Below are 27,253 nucleotides of genomic sequence, written 5' to 3'. Positions count from 1 at the left end.
ACTTTCCAAGTGATGCTAAAATCGCCTGGAAAGCGCTTGTCAATCTGCATGCGTTTTTTCTGCCAGGGAGATGCAGAAATGATGCAGAAATTTTCTGCTTCATTTCTGCATCGTGTGCACATACCCTAAGCGATATAAAACATGGGGGTGAAGAAAAAAAAAGTATTTTTTTCTTATCAATGTTAGACTGATGACCAGGCTACCTTTTGGGGCCATAGCCCTCCTGGTTTGACTACCACAGAGTAAAAACAAGTTTGTTTTTAATATAATTTTTAGTTAGAGAAAGTATTATAAAGTAGTAATTCTCTGGAGAAATTCAGATCTCCGTGTGCTCACCCCAGGGATTGTACTAGGCATATTCTACTATTAATTTTGACAGTAGTGTTTCTGTATTAAAAGGGAATGTGTCTTCAGAAAATTAGTTTTTTGCAATATATTATAAAATAAAAAAAAATGTTTCTCTCTAGCAATATTCACACTAACCACTAAGCTCCCTGCAAGACTCACTGCCCGCCCTGTACATAACTTCAGTCTCATCACAGGGAAGAATACAATAAAAGGAAACTTTATATACAGTAACTAACAGGATCCGCCATTCACAGTACGAAATGTCACAGCTCACCACCTCCTCCTCCTGTACAGTGACTGATAACACCTCTATATACAGTAGATCACACAGGATCCACCATTCACAATAGAAGTCACAGCTCACCTCCTCCTCCTATTTGAAGGTTGATAACACTTCTATATACAGTAGATCACACAGGATCCACCATTCACAATAGGAGAAGTCACAGCTCACCTCCTCCTATATGAAGGCTGATAATGCCTCTATATACAGTAGATCACACAGGATCCACCATTCACAATAGAAGTCACAGCTCACCTCCTCCTATATGAAGGCTGATAACACCTCTATATACAGTAGATCACACAGGATCCACCATTCACAATAGGTGATATCACAGCTCACCTCCTCCCGCCAACCCTCTGAAAGCATGCTCATTAAAAACGTCAATACAATTTGATTTCGGAATCCAAATATTTCTAATCACTGAGAAATTTAAAAAAAAAAAAATGTAAAAAACATAATTTAGAAAGTTTTCTGATGACCCGTTCCCTTTGATGTGTTCTGCATTTACATCTAAACCATTCATAAAAGAAGCCATTAATAACATTCACAGAAGCGGATGTAATGGTCGCAGGCTGGGGGCATACGCCCAGTCCGGCCCATACGGGTGCTCGCTTAGGACTCACAATCCAGGCAGTTTTGCTAAATGTGAAGGTATAATATATAGAAGAATGGCATGCTGCAGGTGTCGGTCTTCTCCATACAGTAGGTGGCCGCAGGATCTCCAGGATCACACATAATCTTGTAGAGTCGTGTTCTGCAGAATCAGACGTTTCAGGTCGGGCACAAGGGGGAAGAGGGGTGAATACAAATATCCAATCACACGTGGATGTGACATATCTGCAGCTCCGACAACCCATTACACACACGTGAATGTTATTAGAAGCTTTTACATATACATCATTGACATATAAAAGGGTAGGGGATGAGGGATAAAGGTTTGGATGACAAAAAAAAAAAAACTTTTCTGAAATCCCCGTTTAAATCATGTACATATCGTATAAGTCGGAAATGAGATGTCAGATTATCAGATGCGCTTACAGGAAAGAAAAGACAAAGGGATGTCTAAGGACAAGCGCACATACATTTTTTGTGATTGTCCTGTGTATAGGAATGGGCAGTCTAGGATTCTGTATAGGGGCTGTGCTCCATTGGGAAGAAGGCAGGCAAGTTCCCCCAAGGTAGCGCCACCTGTCTGCCGGTTGTGTGCGACATTGTAGCTATGCACCAAAAAGGAGCTGCAATACCAGGTCTAACCTGTAGGAGTTTAATGGACTTCTATTTTATTAATTGTTGCCCTTTTCCATATCACAATGTATATTAAAGATAAAGCAGAAATCTTGCAATGGTCATGCAGGCTGGCCACTGAGCCACTGAGCCCCTTTATAATATATTGTTTCAGAAAACACATGCATATTAACCGCAATGATCAGACCCCAGCCTTATGTTTTGTATTAAAGCATCTAATGAGCGGGTGCAAGAGTCACTGTAAATGTGATAGTGGGGCAGAGAGGGTGAGCTGTGACATAACACCTCTGTATACAGAATAGGTAATCAGTCATTGTACAGGAGGAGGAGGTGAGCTGTGATATCACCTATTGTGATTGGTGGATCCTCTGTCATCTACTGTATATAGAGGTGTTATCAGTCATTGTACAGGAGGAGGAGGTGAGCTGTGACATCACCTATTGTGAATGGTGGATCCTCTGTCATCTACTGTATATAGAGGTGTAATCAGTCGTCATGATCCTACTGAAAACGCTTTCTAAAATGACAGGTTGTAAAAATCTAAAATAGCCCCACCGGCCAGTGTGAAAAGTGCAATTTTTTTTTTAGTAAACATTGGAATGGAAAAATAAATTGACAAATATATATTTTTTTAAATATGCGCAACAAATCGGATTTAAAAATTAGTCTTTGCGATGACAGCTTCCCTTTACACTACCACACAGCTCCAGAGGCTTGTGTCTGCTATGCTAGTCAGCCCTCCGCATGAACAGACTGGGCTGCAATGCCAGACACAACCTATTATACAAGAGTGGTGCTGTTTCCTGTCAACTATTCCTTTAAACTCCTGACAACCCCTTTAAGAGAAATTTTACAATCCGGGTTAAATAAATAAAAAAAATAAATAAAAAAGAAGTATCTGTCCAGTCTGTTACCACATATCAGATGCCAGAAAACAGGACTTTTAGAATTTTTCCGCTATATGTTTTACTGAAATAACAGGTCCTCTACATGTTGACGCATGAGGAAACGTCTTATCTTACTATAATACTAATTATGTCACACAAACATGGTCATTCTGAAAGTTTTATTAAGCTTTTTTTTTTTCTTTTTACAAGCAAATTAGGCTGGAAACTAATGTGTCAAAAAATAATATTAATTTTACAGACATCTTAATTGAAGCTCGTTAGTTGAGACGCAGCGGCGGCGGGATTAGGTTCTTCCACGTCGGAGCCTCTGGACCTGCCAGATGTCCCCCCCGCTCTCTGACGAAAGGGTCTTATGTCGGATTTGGAACGTAACTTTTAGAGTTGATTATTTGGCCCTGAGAATTTTTTCCGTTTTTTAGAGTTCATGTAAATGGTGGCGAACACACAGATATTAATGTACAACAGATCGGCGTAAACTCCAAATATTGCAAAACACAGCACAAGACAAATGTATCGGCTCAAACAGTCTCAGGTATAATGTTAGGAGGTTGTTTTTTCGGCCCAAAAAAAATTAATTAAAGACATGATTAAGGCAGCAGGAACACTTTCATCATAAGACAGACAATACAAGTTAGGTCTTTGTTCGAGGACAGGACACCCGGCAGCACAGGAAAAATAAAACTTTTAGGAATACTTTGCTGACTACAATTCACACAAAACTCATCTTCTTCCCACTAAATCACACGATAGAGTGAAGATCTGGAGAGAGAAGTCCGTGGAAGAGGAACATCCCTGAAACGCACTAGAGAGGAAGCCATATAGTATCTCCTGCCTCTAACATTGGTTGGGCGGAGAGAGAAAGATGCTCCGCTGGTGATTACATGAATCAGAGAAAGCAGTGCTGCACTGTAAAGCATGAGGAAGAGAAGCAATTTGAGCTTCTAAAATGACAGGCTGCTTAGAGAGGAATTTATTTTCCAAGTGAAAGCAATGGCAAACTACTAGTTATGTGATGGTTGTTGCGAGACTGTCAATGAAAAAGCTCCTGATTGCAGGGCTCTGTAGTCCAATTAAAAGGGATGAACCGTCTCAATGATATATATATATATATATATTTAACATTCAGAGACTTCTGCACACGAGTCTGTGGGTTCTGATCACTATTTTGCATTACTTTAGTACAGAATTTGAGCCAAGTCATTATCCAAAGATTCTTCAATAACTCTGTGCAAGCCCTGAACAAGCAGGAGGTGCTGCTGGGAGAGACGCAACGTCAGAGGGGACGACAAGGATGAAGCCCCCCGAATACATGACTAACCCAAGACTGATACACAAATATTAGAGCAACAGCCCGCATCTAAAGAAGGAAAATGAAGCGAGTGCAAGAAAGAGGCAAGGTAAGAAAAAGCATTAAAAATTATTGTCTCAGAAGCTGTCAGGAACTTTAGGGTCAAACTAACTATATGGCCGGCAGCCTTTCGAGGGGGCGGCCGGGCCTCCCCGGGTTCTCTTTAAAAGCTTAATGTGAAAATGAACCATCTAGGTGTAAAGCTTCAAAAATATTCCTCTTTAAAAAAAAAACAAAAAAAAACAATTTCTCTCTCCCTCACCCCTTTCCCCACACAAAACACTAGACTATATAATGAACAGATTTGTGTGCAATACCAGATTACACCAGCAGGTAAAGCCTGGAGGTAGACTTAGTGTTACAGTTACATTATACATTCGTTTCAGATAATCCAAGTTCTAGAAATTTTATATTGAGGAAACTACTACAAAGTAAACACACAAGTTAGGGGGGATACAAGGAGAGAACAAGACGGCACTGTAATATTACAGCTGCAGCAGCTTCTGCAGATGATGAAGCGTTGATATGTTCTATGATAACACTACACTAGCGGGAGGCTACGCTACAGGACAGAAGGCAACCGGACATGATACTTTACTGGCTCAGCTGGCCGCGCTCTCGTCCCTGGGTCCAGAAAGGAAGAAAATAGAAGGCATCTGGTTTAATATTGCACTGCGGTTCATGTCTACAGCAAGATACTTAACTAGCAGTAAATTAATCATTAGCAAAAAAAAAAAATAATAATAATTTGCTATTGATTGCTCCTTGAAGATGCGTCTACTAAACCCTTGATTGCAAAATGATCAGAGCGGAGTCACACTGGGCTTTACTCAGCGCTATGCAAGCAAAATGGGATTTAAAGGGAAGTGGTCACACATTACAGCTTCCCTTTAAATTACCCAGGGGTCCAGTATAGAAGCACAGCCCATAGATCCCATGACATATTACACCGATAATTTCTTAGGAGTCAGGCAGCCTGTCGCTTGTCTCCCGATTTGCATTCTGTAGATGCAACTATTTACAATACTTCAAATAAAAGCAAAAAAAAAAAAAGCTTCCCTCTTTAACCCCTTAAGCCCCGGAGCATTTTCCGTTTTTGCTCCCCTTGTTCCCAGAGCCATAGCGTTTTTATTTTTTGGTCAATATGGCCATGTGAGGGCTTATTTTTTGCGGGACGAGTTGTACTTTTCAACGCCATTACTAGTTTTACCATATCGTGTACGGGAAAAAAATTCCAAGTGCGGTAAAATTGCAAAAAAAGTGCAATACCACAGTTGTTTTTTATTTATTTTTTTTAACACGTTCACCGAATGCTAAAACTGACCTGCCCTTCTTATTCTACAGGTCATTACGAGTTCACAGACACTAAACATGTATAGGTTCTTTTATATTTAAGTGGTGAAAAAAAATTACAAAATTTGGTTTAAAAAAAAAAAAAAAAAAAAAAAATAGCGCCATTTTCCAAGACCGGTAGCGTCTCCATTTTTCGTGATCTGGGGCTGGGTGAGGGCTTATTTTTTGCGCGCCGGGCTGACGTTTTTATTGATAACATTTGGGGTAGATCCGATGTTTTGATCGCCCGTTATTGCATTTTATTGCAATTTTGCAGCGACCAAAAAAACGTAATTCTGGCGTTTAGAATTTTTTTCTCGTTACGCCGTTTACTGATCGGATTAATTCTTTTTTTATATTGATAGATAGGGCGATTCTGAACACGGCGATACCAAATATGTGTAAGTAGGGTTTTTTTTATATATATATTTTATTTTGAATGGGGCGAAAGGGGGGTGATTTAAACTTTTATTTTTTTTTTTATATTTTTAAAAACTTTTTTTTACTTTTTGCTTGCTTTTATAGTCTCCATAGGAGACTAGAAGCAGCAACTGTCCGATCGCCTCTGCTACATACAGGGGACGAGCAGGTCCCCTGCATGCAGCAGAAATGGTCCTGTGCTATGAGCGCCGACCACTAGGTGGCGCTCATAGCGACAAGATCATGACAACCACAGGCGTCTGCTGCAGACCCTAGGTTGTCATGCCCACCCATCGGTGACCCGCGATCACGTGACGGGGTCACCAGTGGGCGGGGCCTATGACGCGCTACCCGGAAGCGCGCGTTAAATGCCGCTGTCTGAGATCGACAGCGGCATTCAACATGTTAACAGCTGCGGGTGGATCGCGATTCCACCCGGGGCTGTTGCGGGCACATGTCAGCTGTAATAATCAGCTGACATGTGCTCGGTTCAGTGAGGGCTCAGCGCAGCAGCCCTCACTGAACGGGCGGTACGCAAATATGCGTACTAATACGGCACTGGTAGTTAAGGGGTTAAGAAGTCAAAATATGGACATTTACTGCTTGTTAAGCATCAGCTTTACATTAAACTATCCCTACAGATAACTAGGTATAAAACAGTACTTCCTCGCCAATGTTATCACCATAATTACACATTATTTCGAGGGCAGGAATTTTGACCCCCCAACTCTGTGCCACAATTATATACATATAAAAAAATATAGAAATAAAAAAAGAAAAAAGGCTGCTGGTGCATGGAATGGGTCAGAGTCTGGTGACATTACACAAAATAACAGGAGAAAGCTATAAATATGGCACAAAGTATATAGATACAAAACATACAGCTCCGTGACAAAGGGATCTTTTTGGGAGTGACGGCACGCAGCGAGTGACGGGTGAATGACTTCCCACACCACCAAAAAAAAAAAACTTACCTTCTAGTTAATTTGGATGTTAATTTACTAAAAAGATTAGTGGAGCCTCTACTTCGAGTCTGTGACAGAGGGGTGGCTTCGTGAGATAAACTTGGCGAGGCGGGTGGTCCGTTGTAGGTTGCGGTGCGTCGCTCGCGGAGCTGGCCGTGGAAAGTGCTTCGGCTGGCGGTCCCTCGGGGGAAGCGCATGCGGTCTGGAGTAGTGGTGCTTGTTATGCTGTGCGTTGAGGCCACGGAGGTTCTTTGATCGGGGATTGTGCTGTGACGAGAAGAGGCAGGTGTGAGCGTCTCACATATGGGCATTAATCAGATATATATACACAACTGACCGATTGTAATGTAGAAACTGCTGCGTGTGACAAGACGGGCAGGAGTCACAAAGGTAAGAACGCAAATCTCGGAGATATCGACACCTCCGAGTATGGGGCGCAGGTAATGGTGCCAAGTGATTACTACAGCAAAACTCCAGGCTACATAGTGGTGGGATATGCCATCACCGTATGTTCAGTGGGGGAGGGGGGGGCACCTCTGGGGTCCTGAGAACTATTCAGCACAAGCCGTGACGAAGTGGGAAAAGGGTCCAAAATTTCCAAAACTAGAAGTGGTATCTAGCACCAAAGATCCTGTACAGTGCACGTGCCCCAAACTTCGTGCAAGAGCCACTTTCTACTGTATCACAGTTAACATTAGGCCGATACAGTCGGATCCTATGGTGGAGCAGAGAGCCACAGGATCCCTGCCCCACCGCTCTCAATCCCATAGGCTGCTGTAATCCAAGAACCTACAAGAGGTCGGCATCCCGATGTAAGGTGGTCACAGACTATGCAAACTTTATTTCTCTTCTATGGAGGGGATGGCATTGCCACTTCTAAAATGGGCACTGCGGCCATCATTACTTTTTAAAGTGACATTAACTGAGCATTAATAGTTTATAAAGGGGGGCATTGCTTTAAAGGTAATGTGTCAGTAGGAACAACCCCCCCTAAGGTCATCGGAAGCTGAATAAAATGATACACCTTGAGATATGGTATAATATTTTATATCTTATAATAAAAACATGGATTTCTCTGGAATATGTAAATGAGCTGTTAAGATCTATGGGCCAGACATAGATCTCCCTGAAAATCTTCCTTCAGGGCTTAATGGATATGAAAGGAGGTGTTACCAGCGTGGGTGGTGTTACCAGTGTGAGACATGTAGATCAGGAGAGCGGACTGTCAGTCATTACATGTCTCACACTGGTAACTCCTAGTTTCATATACAGTAAGCCCTGGAGGCAGATTCTCGGAGATCTAAGCCTGCCCCATAGATCTTAACATATTAAGAAAAACTTGGGTTTGTCTGGAATAAGACAGCGGATCACTGATATCAATGTATCACGTTATTCAGCTTCCGATGACCTAGATGCTCATACAGACTGCTTAGGAGGGGTGATCCTACTGACAGATTCCCTTTAAGGGGGCACTCAGGGGGTGTAATACTGGCTATACCCTATGCAGCCCATGTTACACACTGAACTAAGCCCCTACTGACGTTTTCCTTGCCTAGTGTTGCTGGACACACAGCAATGCTCCCGTTCCCATTAACTATAGTGTGGTATCCCCACATTGTATTTGTCATATCTATAGGATGTACCAGAAATAAATAGTAAAAGTGAGACCTACAACTATGTTAAGAACAGGACCCTGACCTGTACTTATGTCTGTGGAGAGGGGAGGAAGCTTTTTTCCATTTGCGGGGGAACTCGACCACCTCTTCACTGACCGCAGCGTTGAACGGGGCCCCGTTTTCAAAACCGAGGTATCCGCATCCACTATGCCATCTTACATGTAGCAGTGGTGAAGCTAAGTGTGCACAGCGTATGGTCAGGGTATGGCAGAACAAAAAAAAAAGACAAGCCAGACAAAACCCTACACTGGTGCTCCTCAGTCTCAATATCAGTGAGGTGAGACCCCATGGCAGAACCTAGCGATATGCCATTTTAGATGGGGAGAACCCCTTTAAAGTTTAGAGATCACAAATCTAAGCTGTCAGTAAATCCAGAATCTACTCGCCCATTTTAGGGAGTTGGGAAACTGGAGTTTTGCTGTGTAATCGTCACAGTTGGTCACCATTACAGTACATGCACTGGGGTACTTGTCGGCTGCGGACCACCAGCAGCACAAAAGCCTCTGGGGATTTTAGTTGTGAAAATGGTGCAGATAAAGAGGTAATCCGGCCCGGGCGAGTGATGATCGGGGCTGGAGATAAATGATCAGGTGCACGATACCACCTGCGAGCGACCGGATCTCTGTACTCAGTCATCGGTCCTACCTGGTGCAGAGGTGACCGGGTCCGGAATACCCCTTTAATCTTTGCAGCATAAATAGATATGCTGCAGATACCCTCTATATACAGCGCTGTTACTGCAATATGCAGATCCTCTGCGGTCGCACCCCATGTGCACAAACCCATAAACCAGCTGAACGCTGGACTTTTAAGATACTTTATCAATTCAAAAAATACATAACTGCACCAAGTCTTAAAGCACACCACATCCCAGAACCGAAAAGTGGGGTTCAGTATCCCACATCCCCACGCCCATCTCATAGGGGGTCCAGAGAGGCTGCTGTAAGCAGGGTCTCAGCCCTGTACTAAAGGATCTAGGTGGCAATGGCGACCCACCATCTCCTCCCCGCAGGCATGAGGACGGCTCCTCCATACAGGACCCTACATGCCTACCTCTTAGACCACTGTGATGACTGGAGTGGAGATAGGGCTCAGGAGTACACCCACAGGTAGTTTCTAGGTGGAGGTGTGCATTAAGTCTATATAAAGTAATGGACAGAACAGCTGACGCTTTAGTATAAAAATGAGGTGGGTAAAGGGGGGGGGGGGTAATGGAAACCGTGTGAATGAGGTCCGAACGCACAAACGTTACACATAGCAAGGGTCATGTCACAGATTTGGAGTTCTTCCTACTCAACATGACCATTGTTGCACTTTGTGTTAGGGACCAAGATATTAACGACCAATCTGTAGAACCAGCGGTGGCCCGACACCCGGCAGCCCCACTGATAAAACACCGCGCCATTCAGTGTGTAGTGGCCGTTCCCAGTTACTGCAGATTAGCTGCCATTAAAGTGAATAGGAGCTGAGCCGCACATGGGCACTATACAGTCTATGGAGCTGTGCTTTTCCGGCAGCCATGATACTTGGGAGCGCAGGGTGTAAGATCCAAAATTAATAACCAAAAATTGGTCATCAATATCTTCGTCCTGGATGAAAGAAAAAACACAAACTAGGAGGGAGTGTAGAAATATACTTTAGTTGGGTTTCCACAGATGACGTCATTATTACCATGAAAGACATTGAACAGCTTTAACTAAGAAAAAAAGACAAAAAAAAAAAAGACAATGGACTCAAATGAAAAAAGCGACAGAGGCCGTGTAGCACAACGGGGGAGGGGGGGGGGGGGAGATTGAGGGACAGTAGGACACTTAAGGGGGCGATGGGTAATATGTTAGTTTGACAGATTAATATATATATATATATTTTTTTTTTAAAGGATTTTAAGATATACTGTTTTGTGCGTTCTTCTTAAAGCATTCTTACGCGGACCCGAAGTGTTCGGCATCATTGGGATTTGTCGGCAACGTCTCGGAGTGCCTGGAGGCGGACATGGACATAGATTTCGGATGCCGCAGCCGAGCAAAGATTGAAGATATGGCACAAACTGAGGCAGGACTAGTTGCGTAAGCGAAAATTCCCGTCAGGCTGTGATGGTGGGGGAGGGGGTAGAAATAGGTTTGGGCAGACAAAAAAGTAGAATGGACCAATAACAGGCGCAAATGATAGCAAAAAGCACAAAAAAAAGAAGACTATAAAAGAGAAGAAAAACATTTGCACAGACAGTCCTAGCCACTATAAAAACTTTCCTACACTTACATTTCTAAAGTATGTGAGCAAGGCACGTGTATCGCTTCGGACCCCTCGCTTCATTTTGATGCTAAATGCTATAAATTCAGGCTTTTAGGGCATAATTAAAAATAAATGTGAAACTTTAAAAGGAGGTGAGCAGCTTGTAAAACGTTCATCTTTGTCTGCAGATTGCCATGGGGGTATGCGACAAGCTGTCTGCTCCAATTCAATGCCATCTCTCTGCCATGTCAAGCGCCATCATGCAAGTTTCTGCCGAAAGCTTTTCTACACGTATTTGCTATAATTCTACGGGAAAGGACTCATTAAGGGAATAGAAATAAGGGTCTGGAACTCCCTAAAGGTAGAGTAGAGCAAAACATTTTCAGGACACGGTCCGGGGGCCATGATGGTAGTTCGTGGCCGCTGGACCACAACCCTGCAAACTGATTAGTAGACCGCGCATAGACGACGTCGGCGCACATAGGCGACGTCCCCTTAACTAATCAGAAGAGGCGTCGGGCATGCCAGCAGTTAGGTGGTGGCCTCACAGACCTCTGGTCTAGTGGCCACAGACTACAAACGGTCTTGCAAACCTTTTTGCTCAACTATACTTAAAGGGTTATTCTCAACTATCCTTTCCAAAGGATGGGTGATAACTTGCAAATGGTTGGGGGAGGGGTGGGGTCTAAACTATTCACAATTTTTAACAAGACTGCTGGAAAACCGCGTTTAGCTATCAAAAATGAGCAGAGTGGAGGTGCAAATGTGCGGCCAACCCCTCTATTCCGAGAGCCACATTCTCGCGATCGGTGGAGTCCCATCCATCTGAAAGTTACCATCCATCCTCGAACATTAAATATTGGAAGTTGCCCCTATAAAGAGGTCTGCCCTATTATAAATGTGTGCATATAAACTGTATATTCAGCATCATCTGATATTGGGGGTCCCAGAAAAAGAAATCTTACCTGTTTTCTTTGCCATTTTGAATGACCGAATGTCGATCGGTGGAGGCGCGCTCGCTGCACACGTAAGTATTTCGACGCGTCATTCCGCTGGACGTTGAATTACTCTGCAGGTCGGTGGAGAGAAAAGAAAAAAGACGACTGTGGGTTACTGCACCACTTAAGGAAACGAGTACTAGCGCCCCCAAACCCACGCATGATCCTTGTAAACTGACCTACTCTTTCACCTTTAACATTTACAACATTGCCAGGAGGGCTTGGGGCATTTTGCAGCGGCAAAAACAATACAATCCTGTTTAAGTTTCAATTTCTTAGCTCAAGCTATTTTCCCACAGCAAGAAGGGTGAAGCTGCAGCCCAGGATTTTTGGCAGGCTCAACACTTTCAGGAGGGGATGGGAGGAGAAAAAAAAAATCCACTAGGAAAGGTTAAATGTGAACAGTCACCGTCAACATTGCATTAAATACTGACAATGCCTTAGGGATTGTTCACACAGGACGTTTAGATCTCATCCAAGAGCGGTGACGAAAAACCACAGAGGAAATTGACCAGTGCTGCAGATTAGACATATGTAAAATGTCAATTTACGAGCAGACGTTGATTGTGAACTTCGCCCTCCGCAGAAAACAATCCACGCACTGAAGAGCGGATATTAATGCGGAAAATCTGCTGGGGAAAATCCACAGCAAATACATCAAAAGTCATATTAGGATTCCCAATATGACGATTTATTTTCACGCCAAGCAGCGGGTCCTTGACACTTACAGTGGGAACAACCGAACTCTTCTTCCGATCGGGGATGTCGGCTTTATTGGGGTTGTTGGCATTGCCGAGCATTGGGCTCGGAGGAGTGACTCCTCGCCCGCTGACCGCACTGCTTGATTTCCGGGACTGCACCTCTTCCTTCAGATCGTTATCGGTGGTGCTCGTCTGGCTTCGTTTGGGGTAAACAGTGACAGCAGGGATGGCGGGGCCAGCTAGAGCCGGAGGACAAGGAGTAGAGTTAGCTTAAGTTGAGCCTATATCAGACAATTAGGCAAAATTATTAGTTAGGACTCGCTGGCTAGGACTTCAGCCTCTACAGATAGACACCACTCTCAGCTCCTGGCAGTCAACAGTGCCACAAGTCTACCCGCCAATATTATCCCCCTGCCCTGGTCAATGCTCCTCCAGCCTATAATCCACCCACTGTGGCCCATTTTAGGGAAAATATATCACCCCGGGGAAGGGAAACCTGCAACTGCTCTAACTAAAAAGTATTCAAGTTTTATAGATGTATGTCCCAAATACATGTACAATATATACATAAATCTACCTTGGTCTCAAAGTTTTAGAGAGTCCTGATATGCAAATAGTAAATCACGAGGTTCCCACTCACCGTGATCACTGTACCGTCTCTGTTTCTGGCCGGAAGAGATGCTCCGCTGCACCTTGTGGAGAGGGGACTGCCCGCTGCTGTTGTTCAGATCACTGCTCGGTCTGACTTTAGCAAGTGACAAGTTGCTGCTAGAGCTGGAGTCACTGGCATCCAACTGTGGATGAAACACAAGGAATTCATCTAGGGGTGTGGTGACCACCTTGAACCCACAAAGGATTTTATAACATTGGGATGTGATAATGAAAAATGTAGTTCTATTTCCATAAAAATGTTGCTTTAGCCCCAAATTTTTCATTTTCACAAGAGTACCAGTAGAAATTGCACAACAAATTTTGTGGTTTAATTTCTTTTGAGCACACAGATGCCTCATAAGTGGGGGAAAACTACTGTGTGTGCACGGCAGGGCTCGGAAGGGAAGGAGCCATATTATAGTACAGATTTTACAGTTATGGTTGGCTGGTGCCATGACCCACTGGGAAAGGCTCTGGGGTGCTAGAATAGCAGAAGCCCCCACAAGAGACCCCATTTTGCAAACTGCCCATCTCTGATTTCATCTAGAGGTGCAGTAATGATTGACACAAGCGTGTCACAAAATTTTATACTATTGGGCGGTGAACAAAAAATAATTACATTTTTGGCATGAAAATGTTTTAGCCCCAGATTTTACATTTTCACAAGGGAAGAAAAAAAAAAAAAAAAAAAAAGTTTGATTAAAATGGCTCCATATTGTGTTACACAATTCCTCCTGAACATGGCAATACCCCACATACAGTACTGCTTAGTCACACGGCAGGGCTAGACAAGGAAGGAGTGTTATTTGACTTTTGGAGCACAGATTGCGGACTCCTTTTGCAGAGCCTCCAAGTGCCAGAACAGATTAGTGACCCCATTTTGTAAATTACACCCCTCTAGGAATTCAACAAAGGGTGTAGTGACTATTTTGCTTCTGGAAAAACAGCGATGCAGTCAAATGCAGTGAATGTTGCAGAATTAAAATTGCAAATATGCCATTGTAGTGCCCAATACATTGTAGTGCCCAATACATTGTAGTGCCCAATACATTGTGCTTCTGGAGACATGGACCCCATAAATTAAGTGGACCCTCCTTGCTACAGAAATTCTAAACATGTGGAGGCCAACTCTGGTTTAGGCACACTGTGGAGATTAGAAGGGAGAGGTCATTTGAATTAAGGAGTGCAGATTTTGCTGGATTTTTTGGGGGGAAAACCAATGGTGCTTTTCCAGAGCCTGTGGGTTTACCAGTAATGTGGACAACCCCTTTATTTCTCTTAACAGATGATAGACATGAGTAGGTGCTTGTTTTTGTGGGTTGATTTGAAGCTTTTGTTGGTAACATTTTTGGATCAGTGCACATTTATCCTGTGCTCTACAGTGAGCACTTACATCAGGGTTTCCATTTACATCTCAGAAATATGTGATTCAGATGAAACCTCCGACTGATCCATTCACTATAATGAGGCAGCAGAGTTACTCTGGACCCAGTGTGGCCTCTGTTCAGCAGTTTGTCTTTTTAAAAAGGTGCACAGAACTGTGGCCGACCGCACACAGACCTAGTTCAAAAATACTCCAGCTGCCTCAATCTGAATTTTCCGTGGGGTGGATTTAATCTGAATCAAGTTTTTCACAGATTTACACGGAAACCCCAGTGTAAGCGCTCAGTGTAGAGCGCAGGATAAATGTGCGCCGAGTCTTACTTAATCTTTGGGAGGCAGAATGAACAACAGGTCAAGAATTGGATTTATTTTTTACACCGTTCATCTTGCAGTATAAGCAATTAGACTGCTTTTGTCTTCACGTCGGTGCGATTACAGCAATACCAGAATTACACTTTTTAGGTTTTGCTGCTATCACACACTAAAAATCTTTACAAAATATAGTATTTCCGTATCACCATGTTTTGAAGGCTATAGATTTTTTTTTTTACGCCGTTCACCGTGTGGAAAAAGTGATAAGGCAGCTTTACTCTTTGGTTCAGTACAATTACAGCGATACCACATCTATATTTTTTTATGTTTTGCCGCTTTTACGTAAAAACAAATTTATATATAAAAAAAAAACCAAAGCATAGTTTTTGCAATGCTAGATTCTGAGAGCTATAGCTTTTATTTCTCCGCTGATGGAGCTGTATGGCGGCTTGTTGTTTGCTTGATAAGATGCCGTTTTCATGGATACCATTATTATTTACATATGACTTGATCGTGCTTTATTCCACTTTGAGGGAGAGGGAGAGAGAACTAAACATAAAAAAAAGCAAAAAATAAAAAAAAATACTCCAGCAATTTCCATTTAATATTCTTGCTTTATATTACAATCAAACTGAGAAATAAAATTCAATCTTGCGTCTCAGGACGCAGGATGGGACTGATCTACAAGAGATTAAACCCTTTGTTATCAGCAGGATTCCTACAAGACACAGTTAAGGCCGCCATACACATTAGATGGCTGTTGGCTCATCCATCGTTCAGGTTGGTAGCCATCTCGGCCAACTCTCCGAGCGCTAGTATGTCCGGTATTCTCTGCGTGAGCTGTCGCCAGACATCTCTGGCAATGGCTCATCTCCGGGAATCAATAGGATCGGCAGTCCGACACCGCTGCCATTCACATTAGATGTATATGGGGGTGATCTAGTTCGCTGCATTCCCCTCCCCCCCTATGAGCCTGAAAATCAGTGATGACTGGATTGTTATTTCTAGGTTTATTGCTCCTTTGAGATGTGGATTAGATCTGCTTGAAGACATTTCTTATCTGTGGATGGGCGATCTAGTAATACCTCGGATGACTTCCTTCCAAGTAACAAATAGGTCGCAGTGATTTCGTCATATTTCATCTTGCTAAGGGATTCCTGAATCTCCTCCCTTGAGTAACCCATTCCAACCATTATATCTGGGGGGAAAAAAACAAACATTAACCAGGTGATTCACAGCAAACTACAGCCCCACACATACCAACTACAGTACCCCCTGCAGCCCCCCAGACTATGCGCTTTAACGCGGGGCCCATTGGCGTTAGCAGGATCATTGTAAAATTAACCGGCTGCCAATCAGCCAACAAATGAGCAAAACCTTTGTTCGTCAGGTAAGAGGATTTTTAAAGCTTTCTTTAAAGTCATCACTCTCATTAACAGTAGACGTGCTGCCGATAATTTGATGTCCTACGTGCACAAAATACAATAGTATTATTATGTGCGGTCGGCCTGTCTAAACAGGCCATAAAATAACTGCCGATAAGCTGGCATGTCGGATTAGTGGTTTAATAGGCACAGTTGGACGGTCTAAATAGTCCTTTAGGCCTAGTGCCCACGATGCAGAAATGCTGCATATTTTATCCACATCTCCCTGGCAGGAAAAACACGTGTGGTTTTTACATCCGTTTTTCCTGCCAGGTAGAAGCGTTTGTCAAGCGTTCTTCACTGGCATTTCCGCATGCGGGTTATCAAGCGCTTTTCCAAGAGATTTTAGCATCACTTGGAAAGTGCTTGACAACTTGGTCACTCTATATAAATCCATGCAAAAGGCATGGATTTATATAGTGTGACCAAGTTATAGTTAAAAAAAAAAGAATAAAAATGATAAAAAATAAAGATTATACTTACCTTCCGATGGCCTCCGGTGATTTTTCTGCTCCGTCCGGTCTGTTGTACGGCTCGCGATGGTGTAAAAGGACCTTCCATGACATCATTTAGTCAGGTGACTGCCGAAGTCAGCGGTCGCATGACCTGGCACATGACTAAATGATGTCATGGAAGGTCCTTTTACACCATCGCGAGCCGCCAGGGAGCCAGGACGCATCGTACAGGAGACCGGGGGCCATCAGAAGGTAAGTATAATGTATATTTTTTATTTTAAATTCGTTTTTTTTTTAACAGGTACCATGGTACCCTGGTCTGGAGGAGAGTCTCCTCTTCTCCAGACCCTGGTACCATCCGCACATTGAATCGCTTAATATCCGCATGTACAGATGCAGTGATGCGGATATTATGCGATTCAATGCAAGTCAATGGCGGCAATTACGCTGTGTGTCCACAAAATTAATGGACACGCTGCGGATTTTTCCGCAATGATACTCCGCAGCGGAAATTTCCGCAGCATGTGCACAGCACATGCGGATTATCATTGGGGACCATGGGGCACGTATTACCAAACGTTTTCGCTGAGGAAATTCCACGGCAAAAACGCTTGAAAAACACACAGTGGGCACAGAGCCTTAAAGGGATTGTCTAGTTTTGTGATGAAAGTCTGCAGTCACAATGAATCATGACACAGCGCGCATAGAGCGGTGCCGGAAGAGAGACACGTGACTGCAAATAGTTTTTATACATCCAGAGTAGAAATGTTCTGCCTCGCTCAATACAAGTGAGCTGAGCAAGGCGCAGCACATTTAGCCTATGGGACTACTTGGACATAGTCTGCCCACTACGTCCAGGGCTGAAGTGAGGGCACATTTAGAAAGTGATGGCAGCATGGAGAAGCCTGATTACGAGTTCCCTTTAACATTAAAACGGTTCTGAAAGTTAAAAATTTCAATTTTATTTCCATCCTGACAAGTTAAAGGTGTATTCCGCTGAAGATCACTTCCACAGAAGACGCAACACCCCACGTAGCTGTCTAACAGGACACATGCACAGTACCTGCGACAATGCAAGAGCCTCTGCCGGTATGTCAGGCATTAAAGTCCATCACTCAATTGGCGCCGGACAAACCCATTTTTGCTTTATTAATACACATTATCTCATACCTCATATGAATATCAAATCGGTTACCTATTCGCTTCTGGTCTGCTATATCAAGCTCGGGCTCAACAAAGGGTTTGAGCTCATCCTCTTCATGTCCCGCGTTAATCCATCTATCCTTCATAATTTGCTTGAAAGATAAAATAGGAAGAACGTGAACAGTACAGCTTGTAACACTGCTGGGCAGGAAAGGGTTTAAGTTGAAAGAAAAAAATAAAAAACACATTTGCTCCAGTGAAAAGCATTTAGGCATATGATCTTCAAAGGGGATTTTATTTTACCCCCAAGTCACAGGATGTGATAGTTTGACTTTGTGCTACTCATTAACCAAGTTTTCTGGGCCAAGAGGCTCATTCCAGGAACAACCCTGCCGAGTGGGGTCTCCGGCGCTCTGAGGCATCCAGGGAACCCACTGACCGGCTTCAAAAGGGATAATCCTGGTGTTCCTATTTACCAAACAGACTCCTCGGATCGGAGCAGCCAAAATTTTTGTAACTTCAGACCTGCCATTAATAGTATGATGGATCAGCAAGACCGGGAAAGCTTTACAAGAAAAGTTCACATTAAAGGGGTTGTCTAGTTTTGTTAACAGAGGGGAGCTAGTCTACAAAAAAAAAAGGACTCTGTTTCGAGGGCCCAGAGCCTCCATGCATCTTATGGACAGTCCATTCATTTCTAGGGGCACAATGTGATGCTTTAAAAAGGTTGCATGAAGTGTTAAAGGTATTGTGGAAAAATAATAATCCAACAGCAGGACTTCTGTAATGAGAAGTCCCAAACATGTACAGGATGGGGATTAAACATGCATGTGACAGCTACTGCCAATCACTGTCTCCAGATGTCCCTCGTCGCACTAGCTGAGGGTCAGCGATTGGCTGCAGCGGTAATCTGCATGTACGTCACACCATTGCTCCGGTGGGCAACATGGGGGAATAAGTGCCTGAGCGGCAGTGGATTTATCTGGTGTGAAACTGCATGAAATGTTCTCAACACCCCAAAACAGCCCTCTGTAGACGATTTTCTGGCCTAGGCACGTTAAAGGGCTATTGATTTATTGGGAAGATGCCTCTCCTAGGCGATATCTGCGAGAAAGCCAAACTTTCCCCCCATGGAGCATTGCCTGCATGTCTCCGTACTTAACTGGTTTCTTTAAGGAGAACCGGTACTTCTCCCACAGACACTCTTTACTATGGGGAAGCATGTATGAGGTTTAAAGGGAATCTGCCAGCAGGATTAAACACATGTATACATAAGTCACCTCCTCCTGGACTGACGGCTCCTTCGTACGCGGTCACACAGCACAGATGCCGAGGAGCTGGCGCTGGGCGAGGAATAGAGCTGGAGTGAGAGGCTTCAGATCTACCATAGCACTTCAGCCTCATTTGCATATCAATTCAAACACTGATTTCTCCGTAAAGGAGGAACGGACTGGTCATGTGAAGATATTGCTGGACTGGTCTTTGAAACAGCTAAAGCGCAAGTAAATAGTTTGGGGGGTGAAATCCTGCCTTTTTCCTTAACTTCCAGCTTGTGTTGCTGGCTCGTCCACTGCAGCGGAGCCCTTACCTCTAGAGTGCCTCTCTTGGTTGGGTTTAGCACCAGGAAACGCTTGAGAAGGTTTTCACAGTCTGTGGACATGTAGAAGGGAATCCTGTATTTCCCCCTTAGCACTCTTTCCCTTAATTCCTAGGAAAGAAAGCATTTAGGTGACTTTTTTCAGTACTAGAAGTTTCTCCGACTCCTGGCTGTAAGCAGTAAAGAATAGGACATTTCCAACCCTACAGACCTAATATACACCAATGATTACACGCACCTTTAAATTCTGTCCATCGAAGGGTAAGGATCCGCTGACGAGGGTGTACAGGATAACCCCTAAGCTCCACACGTCTACCTCGGGTCCATCGTACTTTTTGCCCTGGAAGAGCTCAGGAGCGGCGTACGGCGGGCTGCCACAAAAAGTGTCCAGTTTGTTGCCCACCGTAAACTCGTTGCTAAATCCAAAGTCTGCTATTTTGATGTTCATGTCGGCGTCCAGTAACAGGTTCTCCGCCTGCATAATTGAGAGAGGCAAAAAAAAAAAAAAAAAAGGCTCAAGAACAGTACAAGGTCAAAAACGTGGCACCCTGCACCCAACCACCAAAAAAAAATAACCCAACCACAGATCCTTTTGTTTTCCAGACATTCCCTGCTACAACATAAAAGCACATTTTGCAGGTCCTATACTGAGGACAGGTGGCTAATATTGTAGCAAACGGGGGTAGGTCTTATCTGGCACTCACTCCACCACCGCCGATTAGCCGGCATCACCGGGTGCAAACACTGAATGGAGCCAATCAGCTCAGCTGCGCTCAATGTCTAGTGGCCGCTGCATATCAGATCCTAGTCTTTTCAAAGGGAGCCAAACTGCAGTACCCCAGAATGACCACTACAGATTATGGCGCTTTGCTGTATCTATTACATCTGGGGTGATAACAGCTGATCAATGGAGGGGGGGAAAGGGGTTGGGAGCTTTGTGTTGGACTGGCACCCAGCTGATATTAATGACCCATCCTAAGGAAAGCTCAACATAAAATAGACAACCCAGTTAATTAGGTAGGTAACAAGCTACAGAACAGGACTTACCTTCAGGTCTCTGTGAACTATGTGTTTCTGATGACAGTATTGCACTGCGGAGACAATCTACAAAAAGTACAATAAAATCATGAGTTGCGCTATACTACAAGCATACAGAATTCTAACATTTAGGACGTAGGTCGGAGGCAAATTATCGGAAGACTGAGAATCCAAAATTCACATCCTGTTTAAAATGCTGCAGTTATCTGCCATGCTTTACAGTGCAGCATCACTATCTTACCAAGAAATGTTTTGGATTCATTGCTGGCCAAATTTCACCCTTTGAGTTGCAAAAAAAAAAAAAAAAAAAAAAAGTGAGTATCTGAAGCATAAATTGACATGGATATGGAAGTCAATTTCTACTTCAGACTGTCTTCACGGGGTGTGGACGAGCTTTCATGCTTTGATACACTGTGGACTTTAAACCCAGACTAAACATCCAGAGTATCAGACGCAGTAGTGGAAAGGGTCACTATATATATATATATATATATATATATATATTTTTTTTAATGGATTCCATGTTCACAAAATGAAGAAATCTTGAAAACTATTGAAATAAAAAGTTCTCCTCTACAGGTCTGTAGGTTTCCATAGTAACAGACTACAACTGATGTAGTCGGATGTTGCAGTTATGATTCCCCAATTCCTACAAATTTTGTTATGTCACAAAGTAGTCGGGGAAAAGACTGCGGGATTCAAATCTTCGGAAGTTTGCCTGAAAGCTGTTACCATGGAAACAGAACATTACCGGAACACAAGCTACTAAATCGGTTGAGAGTTTTTAATCAAGTTTGTTGCAAAAATTGCTTCGTTTCTCATCTTCAATGCAATAATAAAAAAAAAAAATTGCACGTGAAGGTGGAGTTTTTTTTTTTCTCACTCAACCCTGTAAATAAATGGCTTTGTATGGACGAATGACTGTATTAGGACCCTACTACTACAGTGAGCGAGGCAAGATACTGGATGCCGATACCACAATATAACCTTGGGGAAATCATCTGTCAGGGAATGGGGCTTTTGATTTTTTTTTTTTTTTTGTAGTTTGCATTTTTCTTACATCCTTAAAAATAAAATGTAATGAAAGTCTGCAAAGTCGAAGACCCAAGTGATAACACAGTTTTAAAAGGCAGACTTCTTTATAGAGTTTGTCAATACCACGAGTGAATCCAATATGTCGAAAGACGGGGAGAAAAGTGTAAAAATAAATAATGAATTTGGAGATTTGTATTCAAAACCCAGACATTTTAAGAAAAAAAAATATTGAAGAGGAAACATATAAGATCACACACCTGCCGGAATTTGGCTCGGGCTTCCTTTTCCTTCATTCTTCCATGTGCAACCAGATAGTCAAACACTTCCCCTACAGAGGAAACAATGAGGAAAGAGGAGGAGATCATGTACCGTGTTATACTGGAGGGAATTAAAATCAACTCTGCTATTTCAGCCCAAATCCTGATCGTTCATTACACGTTTAGTAAGCAGAGCGCTGGAATAACATACATTTTGCAGTAGCTCCGTTACATATACTTTGATCGTTCACAATAGATGTCACAGCTCACCTTCCCCTCCTGTACAACGACTGCACCTTTATACTATAGATAACACAGGATCCACTACAGGAAATGTCACAGCTCATCTCCTCCCCCTCCTGTACAATGGCTGCACCTTTATCCTTTAGATAATACAGGATCCACTACAGGAAATGTCACAGCTCACCTCTTCCCCCTCCTGCACAATGACTAAGTACACCTCTATATACAGTAAACACAGGAACCACCATTCACAATAGATATCACAGCTCACCTCCTCCCGTCTGCTGCAGTATGAATGAATTACCCCCGTCTCCCCCCATTTAAGGCTGAGATATGAGGAGCCCTTTATTACAGTAGGACTGTTTGGAAGTCCAGGGCTTCTTTGGCAATATCCCTTTGTCTTGAGACACATGCCGATGCTTTTAGCCATCTGTATTATGGCTGCACGTCGTGGCCACCTCAGGTTGTGGTGAATGAGACCCAAGGCCATAAAAGTAAACACGCAATACTGACTGCAGAGATACATGTATACACTGATCACACATATATACTTCCTAGCACGGAGAGGATGTTTGGCGTCGTTTACTCTCATGAGAACAGGAAATTGCTCATTAACCACCATTAAATACACATACAGTACAGAAGTGATGGTGGTGCATCAGGAAACAGCACGGCTGCAACTGAAGAGCTCACAACCGCTCACGATGATGGCATAAAAGCCGAGCGGGGAAACCGCACTGATGACGTCAAAGTCACTGGAGTCACCACAACGTCGAGAAGGCGGACACAATCTTTACAAATGGTGGGACCTGACCCCGAGGACATCACCCAAACAACCTTCCTTGTAGCCCATGGGACCACTTACCTCCACTTGCATACTCCATTATTAGGTAGAGAGTTTTTTCCGTCTCAATGACTTCAAATAATTTAACTGTAGGGAAGTAAGAAAAGTTGTGTCAGCCAAGATCTCTATATAATATTCATCAATTATTGCAAAATTCTCTAAACAGAGGACAGAGTCGTGATGTGCAGGGGAGATGAGCTCGCGGCTCGGCGCAGCGCCCGTGCGTGCGACTAAACCCAAGCTCGCGGCTGGGCGCAGCGCCCGTGCGTGCGACTAAACCCAAGCTCGCGGCTGGGCGCAGCGCCCGTGCGTGCGACTAAACCCAAGCTCGCGGCTGGGCGCAGCGCCCGTGCGTGCGACTAAACCCAAGCTCGCGGCTGAGCGCAGCGCCCGTGCGTGCGACTAAACCCAAGCTCGCGGCTGAGCGCAGCGCCCGTGCGTGCGACTAAACCCAAGCTCGCGGCTGAGCGCAGCGCCCGTGCGTGCGACTAAACCCAAGCTCGCGGCTGAGCGCAGCGCCCGTGCGTGCGACTAAACCCAAGCTCGCGGCTGAGCGCAGCGCCCGTGCGTGCGACTAAACCCAAGCTCGCGGCTGAGCGCAGCGCCCGTGCATACGACTAAACCCAAGCTCGCGGCTGAAAGCAGCGCCTGTGCGTACGACTAAACCCAAGCTCGCGGCTGAGCGCAGCGCCCGTGCGTGCGACTAAACCCAAGCTCGCGGCTGAGCGCAGCGCCCGTGCATACGACTAAACCCAAGCTCGCGGCTGAAAGCAGCGCCCGTGCATACGACTAAACCCAAGCTCGTAAGTCTGCTTGAAGAGAACACAAAGCAAAATCCTGCCGTGTCCGGGGGCTTAGCAAATAATAAGGGAAATTATGAGTAAGTGTTTTAATTAATCCCCTGTGCTACAGACTGGGATTTACAGGAAACGCCGGGCAGACATGCAACAAACGATTAACACTAGTGGGCTCTGTGGAAGCGTGATCACCAACAACAATCCTTTTTGAGAAGGAAAAGTCTCAGAGGACAGAAGTTTTTAATTTTTTTTTCCTTTTTAGAGGGGGATCTAATATAAAGTATTGTACAAGGATGGTGACTAATTCTAGCCCTACTTGGGGACCAGACCTCTAATAACGCACTGCATTACTTCATTAAGTAGTATTGGCTAAGCAGTATCAGCATATTATGTTGACAGCCGTAATACCCTGCACTACTTGTGTATACTTGTGTATTGCAGGGTATTACATAATGCTGACAGGCATTTTCCTAGACCAGACCCTCGCTGGGTCTCACAGGAGGACCATGATAGCAGCTACGGGGCCAGTGTTAGGTGGCTGACAGAAAGGGTGCACATGCATTGCCATGGTAACTAGAGACCCACCATGAGGGTCGCTGGGCTGACAGAGGGAGCACCCTCCATCTGTCCAAACACCTAGGAGCTGCGGAGGTTTACCGACTATGGCAGATATTACCTGCAGGATTATATAATTGAATATGGCTACACGATTACCAGAAAGTAGATCTGACAATGGCATTTAAGTTAAAAAAAAAAAATAAAAAAAAAAAGTTTGGATTTTCTGTGACTCCCTTGTCACAATGTGAACAATTTTCACTTAGTATTCTGCAAAGTATCAGGCTCCTCAGACCATGACAGAACAGCTCTGGGCATCTCCAAGATTAGCCAACTAATCCCCCTTTTGTCAGCCATACAGTGGTGGTCCCAGGAGTCACCCCCAATCCATCTGATCTAAAGCCAGGCCATCAATTTCATCATCCTGGAAACCTTCTAAATAGACAAAGGATTTTGGACAAGCAAACAGTGTTTGACGGGAGACATCACTTCATAGTCAACACGCCAACATGAGGATCAGGATAAATCAACATAAGGGTTTTTTTTGTTTAACATAAGGATACCATAATTACATTACTGTTGCCATGAAGAGTAATGGATACACGACAAACCACAGTAAAGGACAATGGAGTTTATCCGGATTCATTTGAGGGGAAAAAAAAGTGACGTATAAGTGTACAGACACCTTTGGGTCAATTTTTTACCCAAATGCAAGACGATGTGATCATAAATCTGCTCAAAAAAGGTGTTAAAAGCTCACCTGTCGGAATGAGCTCACTGACGGATTCTCAGTTAACTCACTCTATAGCTAAAAGCAAGCCAAGTGGTGCATTTTTTTTTTTTTCTTAGCCCAGCAATTAAGTGGAAAAAAAAAAGCCAAAAAAATAAAATATATATTAAATAAATCTTACCTATATTAGGGTGATTCAATATCTTCATGATCCGTACTTCCCTGAAGAGCTGAGGAAACAATGAAAAGCAAAGGGTTAATGAAATTGGCAACTACAGAAGCACAAGTTACTTCAGTCTGCATTTATATATTTTTTGGGGGAAATGTAAATTTCGCTGCAGAATTTCACTCTCTGCCTTGGTCAGTAGCGTAATATGTAACAGATTCTCCTTCCTCAAGATCCAGACAGGAATCTTACAGCGTATACGCTCCGTGTGCACACACATGGCGGGTATACTGTAGATTTCCCATTCGGAATTGCAGGGGGAAAAAAACAAAAAAACAACTAATACTCATCTTCGGTATCTGTCCCTACTGCTCCAGCACAGTCAGTCTGATGGTAGCCACCAGGAAGAGACAATGTCCTGACCACTGATCGTCACCTGTCCCACAGCCAATCGGTGCCCTCAGTGGTCCCGTAACTGGTGGTCAGGCGGTTACCTCTTCTGCTGCCGGCATTGGAGGGGAGCTGGATCACAGAGGTCTGTATTCGATGTTTGTTTTTATATAATGCTCTCTAAACTCTAAAGTTTTAAAAAAGGAGCGGACAATCCCTTAAAGACCTTGTTATCATTAAGATCCATTATCACAGCTGCCATCTGTCCTTTAATGTATATAAAACGTCGAAGGGCGCATGTGGGGGTGCCCCCCAAAAAAAGGCATCATCAAGCTCTATAGTCCAATCCAGGGCATGTATGGAAATGTATGAGATCCAGAACATTCACCCTGGAGATATCAGGATGGGGTTTTGCTTCTCTTGCGCTCCCCGTGGCGAACAAGCAGTGCATTATCCCAGGCTGGAAGGAAACAAGTCTTACGACAAGTGACATGAAGCCGACATTCATTGCAGTAATTATAAAAGACAAATGACATTCACATTGTGAAAGAACTGGAAAACCGGCCTGAATTAGCTCCTAAATTTAGAATGAAAATCATCATTCCCCAACGAGCGTCAGCTGATTGATGCAAGATCTAAATTATACATGGGATTCCTCGCTTCCCACTCCACCCCAGCCGTCAGAGCCAACAGAACAGGGCAGCCATGCCGCCGAGGAAGCGAGAGGCAAGACGGTGTGCTGTCCTGCCACAGAGACGGTGTGCTGTCCTGCCACAGAGACGGTGTGCTGTCCTGCCACAGAGACGGTGTGCTGTCCTGCCACAGAGACGGTGTGCTGTCCTGCCACAGAGACGGTGTGCTGTCCTGCCACAGAGACGGTGTGCTGTCCTGCCACAGAGACGGTGTGCTGTCCTGCCACAGAGACGGTGTGCTGTCCTGCCACAGAGACGGTGTGCTGTCCTGCCACAGAGACGGTGTGCTGTCCTGCCACAGAGACGGTGTGCTGTCCTGCCACAGAGACGGTGTGCTGTCCTGCCACAGAGACGGTGTGCTGTCCTGCCACAGAGACGGTGTGCTGTCCTGCCACAGAGACGGTGTGCTGTCCTGCCACAGAGACGGTGTGCTGTCCTGCCACAGACATGTAACTAAAAGCTGAGGAAACAGTCAGCAGGTTGGTTCATCTCAGCGTGTCAGTGAGCATGCCTCATTAACATACATAGAAAAATCAGGTCAATTAAAGCTTTGCACTGGGTGGGGATCTGAGCGCCATCAGATTAACCCAAGATGCAAATCAGGACGAGCCTTGTAGGACATTTTGGAATGAGCTTGCAGCCTTCAGCTCGATATAGTAAGTGGATTTGCTCTGGAAACCACAGGCGGCCTCATCGTGAATTATATTCTCCACTTTATGCCTAATTTGAAGAGCCATCTCTTCTGAATGATGCCCGCAGGTTAGCAGATATCCACCCTATTGGGCCATCCAGCTTAAAAACAGGTCTAAAAATTTACTTTTTCTTCTTCCTGATGCCTGAATGCAAATTAGCTGTCAAGTGTCCAGTGGGCGGTCCTAAGTGAGCCAAGTGCTCCTCCTGCCATCACAAACCCCTTTGTGGCACCAAGTCCCTTACGGTTTGCTCATCCCAACGTGACTAAGATCAAGGTAACGATCATTGTGCGGATCTTCGCGGGAACTCGCAGCACTTATGAATCACTCGATTAATCTCCATCCCTGTAAACTTGAAGTTGTAAGATTTATCAGAAGCAGTAATTCCCC

At 44.1% G+C, this 27,253-nt stretch overlaps 1 protein-coding gene across 9 annotated transcripts in view; it reads right to left on the bottom strand.

Annotated features, from left to right (window-relative positions):
* MARK3 (microtubule affinity regulating kinase 3) overlaps nucleotides 1-27,253 on the bottom strand; it is a 56,386-nt gene that overhangs the window by 7,164 nt on the left and 21,969 nt on the right. For 4 of the 9 annotated variants that reach the window (XM_073638593.1, XM_073638595.1, XM_073638594.1 and 1 more), the window contains exons 4-16: nucleotides 25,105-25,153; nucleotides 22,863-22,928; nucleotides 21,755-21,825; nucleotides 20,472-20,528; nucleotides 19,663-19,899; nucleotides 19,416-19,535; nucleotides 17,880-17,979; nucleotides 15,891-16,003; nucleotides 13,100-13,253; nucleotides 12,487-12,698; nucleotides 11,726-11,829; nucleotides 10,455-10,616; nucleotides 6,862-7,119 (exon numbers count right to left, since the gene is read on the bottom strand). In XM_073638593.1, the coding sequence (XP_073494694.1) occupies nucleotides 6,862-7,119; nucleotides 10,455-10,616; nucleotides 11,726-11,829; nucleotides 12,487-12,698; nucleotides 13,100-13,253; nucleotides 15,891-16,003; nucleotides 17,880-17,979; nucleotides 19,416-19,535; nucleotides 19,663-19,899; nucleotides 20,472-20,528; nucleotides 21,755-21,825; nucleotides 22,863-22,928; nucleotides 25,105-25,153 (1,703 nt within the window). Of the gene's footprint in view, nucleotides 1-2,928; nucleotides 4,760-6,861; nucleotides 7,120-10,454; nucleotides 10,617-11,725; nucleotides 11,830-12,486; nucleotides 12,699-13,099; nucleotides 13,254-15,890; nucleotides 16,004-17,879; nucleotides 17,980-19,415; nucleotides 19,536-19,662; nucleotides 19,900-20,471; nucleotides 20,529-21,754; nucleotides 21,826-22,862; nucleotides 22,929-25,104; nucleotides 25,154-27,253 lie in introns of those variants that run through there. The other 5 variants (XM_073638597.1, XM_073638599.1, XM_073638598.1 and 2 more) reach the window with 2 other exon arrangements.

The sequence above is a fragment of the Phyllobates terribilis genome, unplaced genomic scaffold (genome assembly GCF_046119375.1).
Source record: "Phyllobates terribilis strain yellow unplaced genomic scaffold, ASM4611937v1 Scaffold_7__3_contigs__length_470593459, whole genome shotgun sequence".
NCBI lineage: Eukaryota > Metazoa > Chordata > Amphibia > Anura > Dendrobatidae > Phyllobates > Phyllobates terribilis.
This window is presented reverse-complemented; position numbering and strand designations above follow the sequence as displayed.